We start from the raw sequence: 14035 nt of genomic DNA on the forward strand, positions 1-14035 counted from the left end.
CTATTAGGAACCATATAGGTGCTGCCTCACCGGAGTTGACAAACCGAAAACCGTAGGAATTGACAAACCACGGAACTTACGGGCCCTAGTTTCTGATCCTAAGAATTAGAGTCGCCTTAATAGGGAGCCACGACTCTAAGAACTTCACGGAGTTGGTCGGTCCATTCAATAGTCGTCTTTGCAAGAGTAAAACTAATAATCGTATACATATTTCATGTTGTTTATCATATGTTATAACTTATCATCACCCGCATCATTCTAAGAGGGCTCGAAACACATGAAAATCGTCTCACCCTAGATTAGGAGTAGTTTGTAGTTGTCACCCCAACCAACTAAAGTACACACCGCTTAGATAACAAGTAAAACCGAGTAGTTTAATACTTGTCATTATAAATCCCGTGGATTTGATACCCGGTCTTAACCGGATTATTACTTGATACGACGGGGTACACTTGCCCCTACGTTGTAGCATCCAGTAGAGTCAGAAGCACTTAGAAAGATCGTATATATAGCCATAGCACACACATTAAGTCATATATTTTTACCACTCTACTCGGGCCCCGTCAAGTTTTTGGCGCCGTTGCTGGGGATTTATAATCTCGTGCAGTATTAGACCAAAACGTTTTAGTGTTAGTCTAAGCATTATCCTTATATAAATTGTTTATATATACTTTTACTAACAACATTTTTTCTTGTTAATACTATCTTTGTTTATGCACACCCGATCTCGGAGTGATACTCTCGTTCCTATTTATTCTGAAATTGAACGAACTCTTTGTAGGATTCGGAGAGAGAAGATGGCCAACCTCAACAACCAAGCCAACCAACCCGAGGCAAACCAAAGGCCACCCGTCCAACCCGTGAACAACAACCCAAATGGAGGAGGAAACGATACCCGGACAATGATGGAGATCCTAGCTCCGCATCGACCGTAAAATCGCAATGGGATAGTCGCCCCCACCATTCCGGCCAGCACAGAAATAAAGACTAGCATGATCCAGTTGATCCAACAACTCGGTCAATTCGGAGGAGAACTTCATGAGAATCCTAACGAACACCTTGACAAATTTCTTATGTGTGCCGATACTTCTCGGCAAAACGGTGTCCCGGTTGAGCCCGTACGACTAAAACTTTTTCCTTTCTCTTTGACAGGCCAAGCGTTGGAGTGGTTGCACTCATTGGAAGCCGGTACTATTACGTCATGGGTCAAGCTCGAAAAGGAGTTCCTCTCATATTACTTTCCACCTTCCAAGACAGTGAAGTTGCGCAATGATATCACTTCCTTTCAACAACTCGAATACGAAGCCCTTCATGCGGTTTGGGCGAGGTTCAGAAAGTTGCTTCAAAGTTGCCCACAACACGACATCCCCAAGCACGATTCGGTAAGTACTTTTTATCATGGTTTAACACCTACTAATCGTGCTACCGTGGATTCCGCAGCAGGTGGGGACCTGTTCAGGAAATCAGCAAGCGAAGCATACGAGCTCATCCACGAGTAAGCCGACCTGCCATGCGACTTCCCCTTCCAACGGGAAAACTTGCAAGAGATCTTATCTGCAATGGCCGACAAGTGAGATAATCTAGGGGCACCACGAAAGAGAGGGACACCAAGATAATAGAATGGGAGCGATCCAATCTTGATTCCACTAATCCTAGATAGACGACCCCTCCGCCTAGTCGTAATAGCATAACCAAAGAAGGATTAAGACTTCTGCCAATTAATGTGCTGACCAGAGAGAGCCATAATGTGTAAAAGTCTCATGCAGGGTCTGGACATTAGAATAAAAAGCTCTACAGAATACTAGGACATCATCAGCATAGAGCAAGTGAGTAGGGAACTGAGAAGAGCGAGAATAAGTCATAGGAATAAGACTTCCCGTCGACACCAAAGACAAAAGTAGTCTACTAAGGTAATCCTCAGCAATCCCAAATAAAATGGGGGACAAAGGGTCCCCCTGACGAACTCCCCTATAGCAGGAGAAATAGCCTTAGAGACCCACTGAGGTCATAAAAGAAATCAGAGCAGAAGAAAGAATATTAAGGATCCAATCACGGAACTGAAGGGAGAAGCCAAAAGCCTGAAGAACCTCAAGTAAGAAATTCCAATCAAGCGTGTCAAAGGCCTTCCGAATGTCAATTTTCATACCCATATTACTGCCAAAACATTTTTTTTGTTAAGAATATTCACACCTTAAAAAGCTACATCAATACAATGATGGATGTTCCTTCCTTTTACAAACCCAAACTGGTTGTCAGAAACAATCCTGCTAGCTACCTGAGCCAACCTATCCGCGAGGATCATTGTTATTATTTTATAGCAAAAATTGCTTATAACAATCGGGCGAAATTGATCAATTGTAATTGCACCATCCACCTTAGGAATCAGGGCCATGATGTTTGAGTTCAGACCCGGGGTAATGAAACCATGTTCAAAGAACCAAAAAACCATAAGAGACACATCAACCCTAATAATATCCCAAAAAGATTGAAAGAACTCACCAGTAAAGCCATCCGGACCAAGAGCGCTACTAGGGTCCATAGCCATGATATAATCCCTAATTTCAGAACTGCTCGGAACACGGATAAGAGAGTCATTATCATCAGCAGACACAAGACTTAGGATGATACCATGAACCCGAGAAAGATCCACTAACCCCAAAGGGTTAGAAAAAGGCTGGAGTAATAAGAAATAATCTGAGTAGAAATTTGATCAGGATCAGTCAACAACTCACCATCCACTTCCAATTCTATAATGCCCTTGAAGCCTTATTTCGATTGGCAGAGTGATGAAAGAAAGCGTTGTTCCAGTCTCCCACCCCAAGCCATCTAATTCGGCTCTTCTCTTTCAGGAAAATCTCTTTCTGCAATAAATGACGATCTAGATCCGCATGAGTAGAAGCCTCGAGACTATGGAGCTTAGGAGAAAACCCAAAAGCAGCAATATCCAACTGAATGTTATGAAGCTTCTCCTCACATCTGGAAATGTTGACATCAAGGTTACCAAAGACCTCACGATTCCACTGCCGAAGAACCTGACAGAGACCTCTCAATTTATAACTAATTAACTGCATTGGTGCAAGTAATGGGTGCGCGATAGACAAGTAGTCAGTGATCACCTACCGAAGCCGAGGATGAGACAACCACATTTTCTGAAACCGGAACCGAGCAACCCGGGGTTTACCTTTGGTAAAATGAAAGAGTAAAGGATGGTGATCTGAGTGATGCCTGGGAAGCATTGTGCTACTATAAGACCAAAAGGTAGCAAAAGGCTCAGAAACCATAGCCTTTCAAGTCTACTGTCAACCTGAGCCACACCCTGGCGACCATTATACCAACTGAACTGGGGTCCCAAAGCAGGCACATCCAACCAATTATTCCATTCCAAAAAGGTAAGAAATTCCTTACAAAGTCGAGGAGCATGCGGTCGGTCGGTCTTTTCATGAGCCCCTAACAGAGCATTGAAATCAACCAAAAGGAGCCATTGAACTGAAGACACACTATGAAGGCGAGAGATGGTATCAAACAAGTCAAGGCGGCGATTCGCCCAAACACTACCATAAACAAAGCAGATAAATTGAGTAATTTCAAAAGTGAAGAAGCTAAGGAGCACAAACTGATCATGAGACAAAACAACAGAAACCAGAGGAGCAAAGGTAACAGCTTTGAAGACCTAAAGAGTCTGGCGATCCCTTTGGTTAGCAGCAACAAAAGTCATACCAATATTATTCCAAAAGGATTGACGAATAGTAAGAAAATCAACTAACAGCTCAGCCAGACAAAGAAAATCAAGCTTATGCAAAGAACATAAATGGAAAAGGTAACGTTGGGTATCCGAGTTGTTGATACCCCTACAGTTCCAATATAACACAGTCATGTAAAATGAGTAGGTGTTCTACTAACCCTCTTGGAATGGGTTTGCAAACTTTTTGGAAGATCCGAAAAGACCCCTAATTTCTTGTTTCTGTTCCTAACCATAGTCTGCCACTCTCCCTCATCCATTTCAGATTGATTAGCCCATGAAAGCGAGGGTGAGGCAGCAGCAGCTCCTATAAATAAATTATCAGTACCCGATGAATCAGGGCGAGGAAACATGTCAGCTACATGATCCATAACATGACCTTGAGGGCTTCTAGATAAAATCCCCCCAGATTCCTTCTTAGGCCTAGCCATAATAGGTGGAGCAGTATCCACAACAATTCTAGCATTCACTTCATAAATTGGGATTACAGTGTGTTGCTTTTGAGGCCGTGGCTTAGCCGCACGAGCTCTAATGTATGCATCCTTAACAGGGTGACATGATTCAAAAGAGGTAGGTTTCCTGTTCTTCCTACAGTCATAAGCCATATGTCCTATGCAAGAACAAACTTTGCAAAACCTAGGAAGTCTTTCATAAACCACATCAATCCAAAATTTCTTACCATCTTGTTCAATGCCTAGTTGGGTAGGAAGATCCCCAGCTAAATCCACATCAAGTTACATACGAGCAAAGTGGCCAAAATCACACTAAATGGTAGCCTTGTCAACTCGAAGAAGACCCCCCCAGACCTTTTGCAATATTTGACAGTATCTGTACATCCCAGTATTCCTGAGGGAGGGAGTAGAGACGAACCCATACTTGAGCATTAGTAGATTTCTCCATAAATGGATCAAAATACGTCACCCAAGACTGAAGACGAAAGGAACCTGGTTTTACATTGAGAATACCCTTACTAAGAACCAATTCATTGGTTTCTTGAGAATGCAAAATGACATGGAAATATCCACGACCAATTGAGATAAGCCTCCATAGTTCAGTCAAACCCCAAATCGAATTTAGAACTCTCTTTAAATCCAGCACCTTCCATGGGGCATCTCCCTTCGAGAGAACCAGCCTTCCAATTAGCGAGTGGGAACACAAAGTGACACGACAGTCATAAGCGCCTTGTAAAATCCTAATGGATTTGATTCCGCCGATATCAGATACCAAAGCGGAAGTGGATGGCGGTGCCTGTAGAGAATTTGAAAGAATAGAAGCAAAAGAACGCTTCGGCACCGTCGATTGAACGATGGAGGAAATGGAAGTGTCAGAAAATCTTCGACTAGGATTGAAGAGGACACCAATACCAATATAGTCCTCCGAAAGAGGGAAAGACAGAAGACCCGCCATGAAATTGAAGGCGGCAAAATCAGGGGTAGCTAGGGTTTAGAAATAAAACCAACCATAAACCAAGATCCAAAACAAAAAGCAAATATAAAATTTCTATGATAATAAAGAATTAAGCATTAGATCCTAGGAATGGATGACCAATCCATCAATGGTGGTTTTTATTTTTTATTTTTTTTGTTTTTCACAAAAAGATGGAGAAAGACGAGATCAAGCGGCCAGCTCTCAAAGAAAGACCGATGGCAGTCTTCTGCTTAGTTAAAGCGGCTGTAGTGGAAAACAACTCTCTAAAATCGGGGCGGTGGCGGCAGCTAACTGCTCAATTAAAAGAGTAGCTCATAATTATGCTGATAGTAACTGCTGAATTAAAAGTGTAACTAATAATTAATGATGGCAGTAACCGCTCAATTAAAAGTGCAATAAATGGGATAGTAAATATGGAGGTTATTATATTAATGGAGATTCAATTAAAGAATGAAATAAATAGGAATTTTGCAAATTAAAGGAGTAATATCTCTGCACCAAAACAACGAAGGATAGAGGTCTGTTTTGCAGAAGACAACATAAGAAATTGATGGAAAAATATAATTGTTTACAGCTAGCTACGGACGAATGGGCATGGGAAGTTGAATATGGTCATTCATTCACATTTCTTTCTGAATGGGAGGAAGAAGAAAGAGAAGCTTATAATCAAGTGCAACTTTCTTCTCAATGGAAATATCAGAATGCACAACAGAGATTCCTAAATTACACTAATCTTTTGACTGGTTACTATGCACAAGAACCATCTGATTATTCTCCCGGAAAATTGGATCGCCAGGGTGCCAAGAAAAGTGCAAACCTTGACAATGCAATTCTGCCTGAAAGTTTGGATTTGGATTTTTTAGAGAGCAATGACAATGATTCATACACACCAGGTTCTTCCTGATCACTTGATCAAACTAGTGTCGATTCAATTCTTTCGTGGGATAAATACTATTCAGTACAATTACCACCATTAACCATACGTATTTGGGTTCTATAAGAAAAAAAATGATTAACAAATCAATTAAGGAGGAATTAAAGAATCAAGCTTAGGATTTTTTTATGACTTTTCTAGCTTATGTGTATTTCGGTATTAAAAACTCAAACTTGGATGTTCTTTTATTTTATTTTTCTAAAGTATTGCTACTTTCTTTATCATCTATGTCTTTATATGTTTTCATCCTTCAAGTTGCCTTACACCATCAATGTCCTACTAAATGGACATTGAGCATCAATATCAACTAATAATGTTGATACATGTTTTAATTTAGTTTTATTATTATTTATGATCAAGTGTTTTTTTATACTTGTTAAATTCTGATATTTATACTTGTCATATTGGATTAATTTGGAGAAACAAATATAGATTAAATTGATGCTAAAGTTTCTTTTTAGATAAATTGATCCTCTAAGACAATTTAAATGTCCAAATTCACTATTAGTGTTTCTTTTTTTTATCTCGCTTTGCATTAGAGTCCGTAATCGTAGATTTCTTCATATTTTCATAGTTATTTGTGAAGTTATGATGCCGAGGCAACATATTATCAACACACTGTATTCAAAAATGAAGATCATGAATTTCCAAGATTGCACCATGAAACCTTTCTACATATTATTTTAAGCTTATTCTCTCCTCTTGCTTTATGGTTAGAAGATACTTTCCATTTTTTTTCCTCGTGTTAATGATGAAAGCACTTATGAGTTCTTTTCTTATTTGATCAAAGCTAGAGATAGAGCCTTCATTCAAATTGTTGAACTATGTACGAGCATAATCTGTCAAAGTGAGTGAAAATGTTCAATGCATCACAATTTCATAATTTTACATATGGTCAATGGAGATCATCTTTCCCGGAATAAGTGACTGGCATAAGCATCTTGAACTTTTTGGGGAAGAGGCTTATTCTTGATTTCTTTCGTAAAAGGAACCTTTCTCGCAACTTGTTATTCATTCCTGGAAACCAACATTTTATGTTCTAACACTTCTTCGATCAATATCTTTAGATCTATTTTCTCTTTTGCGTTGAACATCGATTCCTCTCCATTCTTTTCTAGTACTCTCGAATTTCCCCCGTAAGTACTTTCCACAACTTCATGGTATCTCAAATAATTTCTTTTACGATTTTGACCCTCATCATGCTCCAAATTATTAGGATGAGGATTTGATATTTCATCTTCCCTATCTTGGAAATTCAAACGAATCCCATGGTTAGGAAGTTCTTATTGAACAAAGAGCATCAATTCTTCTAGCTTGTTATTATTTTTGTCAAACCTCTTTTTCAAAACTTCATATTCGGCTAGGGGAATGGTAGGTAGAACAGTTCCTGATGCTCCATATTGATTCTCAACTTGTTCTTCTTGATTGTCATGATGTGCATTCATTTCATTTGGATAAGGGATGCCTAAGAAGGTGGAACTTTATATCTCTTTGGACGTATTTTTTATTAAGAAAATGAAATAGGTAGAATAATGACTTTTCGATCACTTCCCACAAACGATGCCAACTGTTGTAGTAGGAAGTAAACCCAGAAATTTGCTAAGCGAAATTTGATTGTTGGAAACTTGACAAACTTGATAACTATTGAAATTCCTTAAACTTGACGGTTGAGGTTTGAGTCTTTTTGATATACCTGTTACAGTGTGAGAAGAGTGTTCTTCCCACCAATACTCTGATGCTAAAGTCAGTAGATGTAATAATTGCTATGCCTCTATCTCTAAAAATCTAACCTTTGTAGTAATAAATGAACATCTATTTATAGCAGATACAATTACCTTGATGTTGGAAGGTAGCGAGGATGGTGGAGGATACCTTGAGAACTGTTTCTCATGTTCTTAAATGTGGTTACAACTAAAGAGTTCTGTTAGTTCTTATATGTGAGATTGAGGGCTAACTACATGTACAAGGGTGAGCTTAAATCTCTATTTGATCTTTGATCTATCCAAAATTTTGTTATTTGATCATGACCTGTTATTTGGTCATATTTATGACATACCCCAATTGGTGAAATTTCACCCAATTTAAATGGAGACTTAATAAAAATTTTATCCAATTTACAAGTGCTAATATTTTTTTGACACTTATATTCGATAAATTTTATTTTAAGAATTTGTTCTTATTATTTTTTCTTTTTTTAATCTAATTAATTATGTTCAAATAAGAAAATCTATGAGACAAATAAACTTTAAGACGTGGCACGTGTCAAAATATCACCACATATCAGTGGGATAACAAGTCTCTATCCAAATTTGACAAAATTTCACAAATTGGAATAATTAATGACTAAGTGTGACCAAATAATAGGTATGAAGACAAATGACAAAATTTTGGATAGTTGAAAGACCAAATAACACTTTAAGTTTATAAAGGTTATATAATGATGTTTAAAACAATTGAACGTGATAGCTAAATAATGGTAAACTAATATGTTCAATTTTTTTTATTAGAGACTATTAAAATTGGTATTATTTAAAAAATACTAGGGGTAAAATTTTATATACAAAATTTATCCTAAAAAATTATCATTTTAAAGGTGCAAAGTTTGGGTTAATTAGGGTTATGAATGAACTGAACTCCTTATAATCGGTTCAACAATCATCGAGTTTAAATACGGTGAAACTGGTTTTGAAAACTGGCGAAACTGCTCAATTATAGGTTCATCAAGAAGCTCGATTATAATGTTCATAAAGTAACTCGAGCACTTCATGCCAAAAATGCATTTCCCTCCATAAATTAAGTTCCCGCCAACTGTAATTGTGTTATGTACTCTAAGGTCACGTCCGTCAATCTCCCAATCAGTTCAGCGTTTCTCTTTTTCCAGGCCATCAATTTTCCTTCTGGTAATACTTGCTTCTCTCTCACTTCCATTTTCTGTAATTGCTTTGCTTCCTGATTTTTATGTTATTTTCCTGATTTTTCATTCATTGTGTTACTGAATCATAGAATTTAGATAAGATTGAACATCTGCTTCATCAGATTTTAGGTTTGAATCTCTTAAATCGGCTATGAATGGCTGGACCAGAAAAATTGTAGAAATCAATCGCTAAATCGTCAGATGAATTCATTTACTTCCAAAATATATGGATAAAATAGAAATTTAATTTCAGTTTACTTCCAGTGTCTCAGTATTATGAAAAGAAGAAGGAATTCAACAGCAAAGAGAAAAAGGAATGAAAGGGGGGAAATCAGCCACATACGCATTAACTATTCAGGTCCTTCATTTTCTGATCTGCCAAATACCATTCTTGTAAATATTCTACTTAGGCTCCCTATAAAGAGGATTTTTGTATGCAAATCTGTATGCAAAACATTGTATGATCTAATTTCAGACCCTGAGTTTGCAAAGCTCCATTTCGATCAATCTGAGGTATATCCTCTACTTCGACCCTCGGGTTTTACATTACTGTCAAGAATGCTTTATCTTGTGCAGCCAGACCAGGATGATTTTGAGCGCAAGCTGGATATGTTTTATGATTTTGAGAATAACGATGGCATGTCTCATGGTAGCTTATCTATTAAGATTAATCTTGACTCAAAATTGAAACTCCCACTGCGCAACATCGAAATGATAGATAAAGAAGCGGTAGGGAGTGAGAATTGCTTGAAGTTGAATATGAAGAATCACAACTATAAGATAGTAAATTCATGTAACGGCTTGCTTTGTTTGTCCAATCCATCTGATAATGACCCTGTTATAGTTTGCAATCCGGTTACAGGTGAGTTTATTAATCTTCCAGAGGTTAGGACGGTTAAGGGTGTTCACATGCCTCTTGAATGTGGTTTTGGTTTTAGTCCCGTGACTAACCAATATAAGGTGATAAAAATGTTTACGCGTTGGACTGAACATGAAATACTTATGGTGGCTGAAGTACATGTTCTTGGTACAGAAACATGGAAAGACCTTCCCTTTTTTCCCAAGTCAACACAGAAATTGTTCCCTACTTATTTTAATGGGTGTGTTTATTGGATTTCTTCTGTACCACGTTCTGTAATTTCTTTTGACATTGAGAAAGAATGTTTTAAGTCAAGTACAGCACCACCATGTGAGGAGAAATATGATATAGTTTCAAGAGTGAGCATGGGAGTATTAGGTGGGAAACTCTGCATAACTGGGGCTTTCGACTGTGATCATATGGATGTTTGGACAATGGAGGATCGTGGTGGTAAAAAGGTTTGGTCTAAAATGCTCTCCATTAACATGGATGGTGATAGATGGCCTCGTGGCTCATATCAACCTATAAAGTACCTGAACAATGGGGCGTTATTGATGTTTAATTCTCATAAACATGCTTTTATTATATATGATGAGCCAAACAAATGTGGATTTAGATATTTGAAGGTCCGTGGAATGGAATCAAAAGTGGAAGCAATTTCTCATATTCCAACCTTTCTTTCACTCAAACATGCTTTATCAGGGCATAATATGCCTGTTCTTAATGTCAAGTCAAGGTATTTCTCTTATATTTTTGCTACTTCATGCTTTGCTTGATCTCAATGCTTTACATTTTTTTCTATTTGCTGCTGCTAATGATTCAATCATGAATGAGAATTTTCAATTCAGGATATTACAATGGAGCTTCTAATAATTAATGGACAGGAAGTTTGCAAATGAATTCTTAGTGAAATTTCTCGTCTACTTTAAATTTTTTGCATTGTTTGTGGGAGCATCTAATAGAGAAAATGCTAAGAGGAATGAAGGTTAATTTGGGAACTAGAGGGATACATGGTTTGGAGCATGGTGAAAGAGAGAGAGAGTTTAGTTACTACATATATCATCTATGGCTAAAGATAATAATTGTGGTGGTGATGAAAAATGGACTATGAAGACTTTAGTCTTGATGATTAGTAGTTGATTATTTCTTAGTTATTATGAATAACTGTATATGATTATTTGTGGCATTAAAAATGTTAACTGTTGTAATTTATAGAACTAACCTTCATTTCTACTAGCATATTCTCTATAAAGAATCAGTTCTCATATGTAGCGTTTCTGTGTTTCGTGTCCATTTTCATTTCTATTAGTTTATGAAGGTTATGTTTTAGAAATAACATTTTCCGTGTCCATTTCCATGTCCATGCCTGTTTCCATATTTGTGTCCATGCAGCAAGGTCATGAACCATTTTATGAATTCGTTGAGCAGGTGCGGAGAGCTGAAGCTGCACAAAGAGAAGAAAGGTATTTCCATAGTTCAAGAAATTAGGGAACTGGAGACTGGTTCTGAAGATAGTGAACTGTATGAGGATGATTCTGAAGGCATGGATCTGTAGTTTCAGCAGAGGTAAATGTTATGTTGCTCTCAAGTTAACATCTGCTAAACTATTTATAATCATTTTGTCAACTACAAACAAGATATCAACTATGTAGTTGTAGCTATATTTTGCTATTGTAGATATGAACTTAGGAGTTAGTTTGTGTGATTGAAAGTGACGTGGTATTTTTGCTAACTTAATTCTGAATGTCAACTTTAGAATCCATTTTGCCACACAAATACAATTAAAAAATGTGATCAAAGTTAAATGTCAAATAGCTAAAACTAGCACGGTAAGTCCAATTTTAATTTGGATTAAAGCATTATTTGCTCATGGATCTATCTAAAATGTTGGTCTTTCCTCCTGATCTATTATTTGAAAAACATTTATCTCATGGTCTATGTATAATGTTGATAAAGCTGAGATTTGTCCCCTACTTCGAAGCAACAAGTTTATCAATTAAAGACGTGGAGGACTTAAATTTGAGTTTATCAATGCGAAGTTTTTACTTGTTACCGCAATTCCTTTTCAACAGTGCTTCACTTGTTAAATTAAGAATAGTTGGTTGTAGCTTTATACCTAATGGAAAGGTAAATTGGGGATGTCTTACCGTATTGAATATTAGACGTTGTAAATTGACTGATCAAGCCATAAAGCATCTTGTATCTGGTAGTCCGTTGCTCGAATCCTTAGAATTAATCAGCTGTTCTAAGTTTGATAAAATTGTTATTGCTTCCAAATCCTTGAAAAGATTGGTTTTACATTATTGCTTACCTAGCATTTGTGTTCTTGAAATTTCATGTCCAAAGCATGAGGAATTATGCCTTCAAGGCATGGTTACAAATGATCCAAAGCTGTTTGCTCGAGCGATTGAAAATGTTCTATCTGGAAGTTCCTTGCTCGAGTCAATGTCAATTGAATCAATCTACCATCGCGTGCTTCATCGGCTAGTTATCTCTTCAAAATCTTTGAAGAGATTGGTTGTAGGAACTATTAGAGGCGTTTTTGATATTGAAATCTCATGTCCAAAGCTTAAAGAACTGAAGCTGCTCCAGTGTTTGAATGTTAACGATGCTAAATTGCTGAATTTGCCTTCTTCACTTTGCGCTATTATTGATTTTCGACATCCTTGGAGGCAAAAAACTTGTAAAGGCTTGATTAAGGACATTATGCAGCAGCTTCAACATGTCAAGGAACTAAAATTCGGGGGTTTGTTTATCTCGGTAACTTCTAAGAAAAAAGACATTTTATTATTGTTTATTTTGGAACAAGTGTAGTTAACATTTTTAAATTTCAAATTAAAGCTTTACTCCTTTTTTTTTCTTCTGAATTTCTATTTCCACTAGGTTCTGTCAACTATAAAGGTGGAAGATGGGTTTTCTCCACTGTTAAACATCAAATCTTTGACTTTGAATTATCCTCATCTAATAGAGCATCATTCGGGAATTGCACACGTACTTCGTATTTCACTTGTGCTTGAGAAATTAATTATCAATGTTCCGCCATATCATAAGGTAATTTCTTGAAGTTTTGAAATTTTAAATATCAAATTAGTTCAATACTTTATGCATTAGAAAATTCTATCACTTCATGTGTTTTCTCAATTTTTAGTTTATGAAGAAAATGGAATAATCGAGAGTGATCTAACTTGTTAATTTGTATAGTTTAATGAATATACGTATTCAGTTTACATGTATCCTTAAGTTCCTTGGCTGAACATTTGCTAATGTTAGGTCAATCATGAGGCTGGGAATAATTACTGGCTTCCAGAGGCGTCTGTTTTCGATTGTTTGGAATCACATCTTAAGACTATTAAGATCATTGGCTTTTATTTTCCGGAGGGAGATATCAGACGTCAGCATATGCTATACTTGGTTCAATTTCTACTCAAGAATGCAAGAGTGCTGGAAAAGATGGTGGTCATAGTGAAAGATGAGGGAACAGGTTTTCCGTTGGAAGTTTGTCATGAATTGTTAAGCTTACCCAGATGTTCTCAAAATGTCACTATTGAGTTGCTATGCTCTAAGGAAATAGGAAACTTTTTGTAGTTTTTTTCTTTACATTTGGAACAAATAGTTGTAGGAGTAGATGATTAACTGCTTTTATATATTGCTATATGGTACTGAAAATGGATTTGATAGATGACTTTTGTTCATTTCTGAAGCATTAGTCAAAATGGTAATACTGATATTAGTGTTAAGGCTACAGTTGTTGATTGTTGGAGATAACATAGATGGAAACTTCTGAACTTCTGAGCATGCTTGGGAGGTTGTTCAACAGTTTCAGATTTCTTTGGTTAAATCGGATGGTATTAAATGGAAGGGGAATCGTTCTGGCTGTTTTTCTGTTGCTTCTGCCTGGAATTCTGTTCGGAAAAATCATGCCTGTAATCTGGTTTGAGTGTCAAGCTGAGGCTTTTCAGCATCAGCTCTGGGATGCAATATGAGATTAAGAGATCAGATCTGCTGGTTTTGTAGGAAAGCTTTGGGTGAGAGTTTTCTTGCTCGGTTGAGCTGTTTATGTTCTGGGGCAAGCACACAACGGTTTGTATTTTTAGAATCTTCAACCTGACGTTGAGGATTTAATTAGGCTAGCGGCGTTTTATGTTCGTTATCAATTGTTTG

General features: G+C 37.1%; 1 protein-coding gene across 2 annotated transcripts; it reads left to right on the forward strand.

Annotated features, from left to right (window-relative positions):
• The first annotated feature begins 9287 nt into the window (after window positions 1-9287).
• On the forward strand, window positions 9288-14018 carry LOC136227414 (F-box/kelch-repeat protein At3g06240-like). Of its 2 annotated transcripts, XR_010688049.1 has the most exons (5): window positions 9288-10610; window positions 11303-11440; window positions 12221-12634; window positions 12758-12925; window positions 13145-14018. XR_010688049.1 is itself a non-coding variant. In XM_066016064.1 (2 exons), exons 1-2 carry the CDS (start codon window positions 9292-9294, stop codon window positions 11427-11429), a joined length of 1446 nt encoding a protein of 481 aa, XP_065872136.1. In that variant the 5' UTR covers window positions 9288-9291; the 3' UTR covers window positions 11430-11498. The 2 variants fall into 2 exon arrangements, 1 of the variants encoding a protein (XP_065872136.1); XM_066016064.1 differs by lacking the exons at window positions 12221-12634; window positions 12758-12925; window positions 13145-14018 and having other exon boundaries at window positions 11303-11498.
• Window positions 14019-14035: the final 17 nt, after the last annotated feature.

The sequence above is a fragment of the Euphorbia lathyris genome, chromosome 4 (assembly GCF_963576675.1).
Source record: "Euphorbia lathyris chromosome 4, ddEupLath1.1, whole genome shotgun sequence".
NCBI lineage: Eukaryota > Viridiplantae > Streptophyta > Magnoliopsida > Malpighiales > Euphorbiaceae > Euphorbia > Euphorbia lathyris.

What these genes read in the sequence shown, in the direction of transcription:
- LOC136227414 (XM_066016064.1), top strand. Translation starts at nt 9,292, where the DNA reads ATGAAAAGAAGAAGGAATTCAACAGCAAAGAGAAAAAGGAATGAAAGG. An exon ending in GTTCTTAATGTCAAGTCAAG is followed by an intron (nt 10,611 to 11,302) that starts GTATTTCTCTTA and finishes TTCGTTGAGCAG; the next exon opens with GTGCGGAGAGCTGAAGCTGC.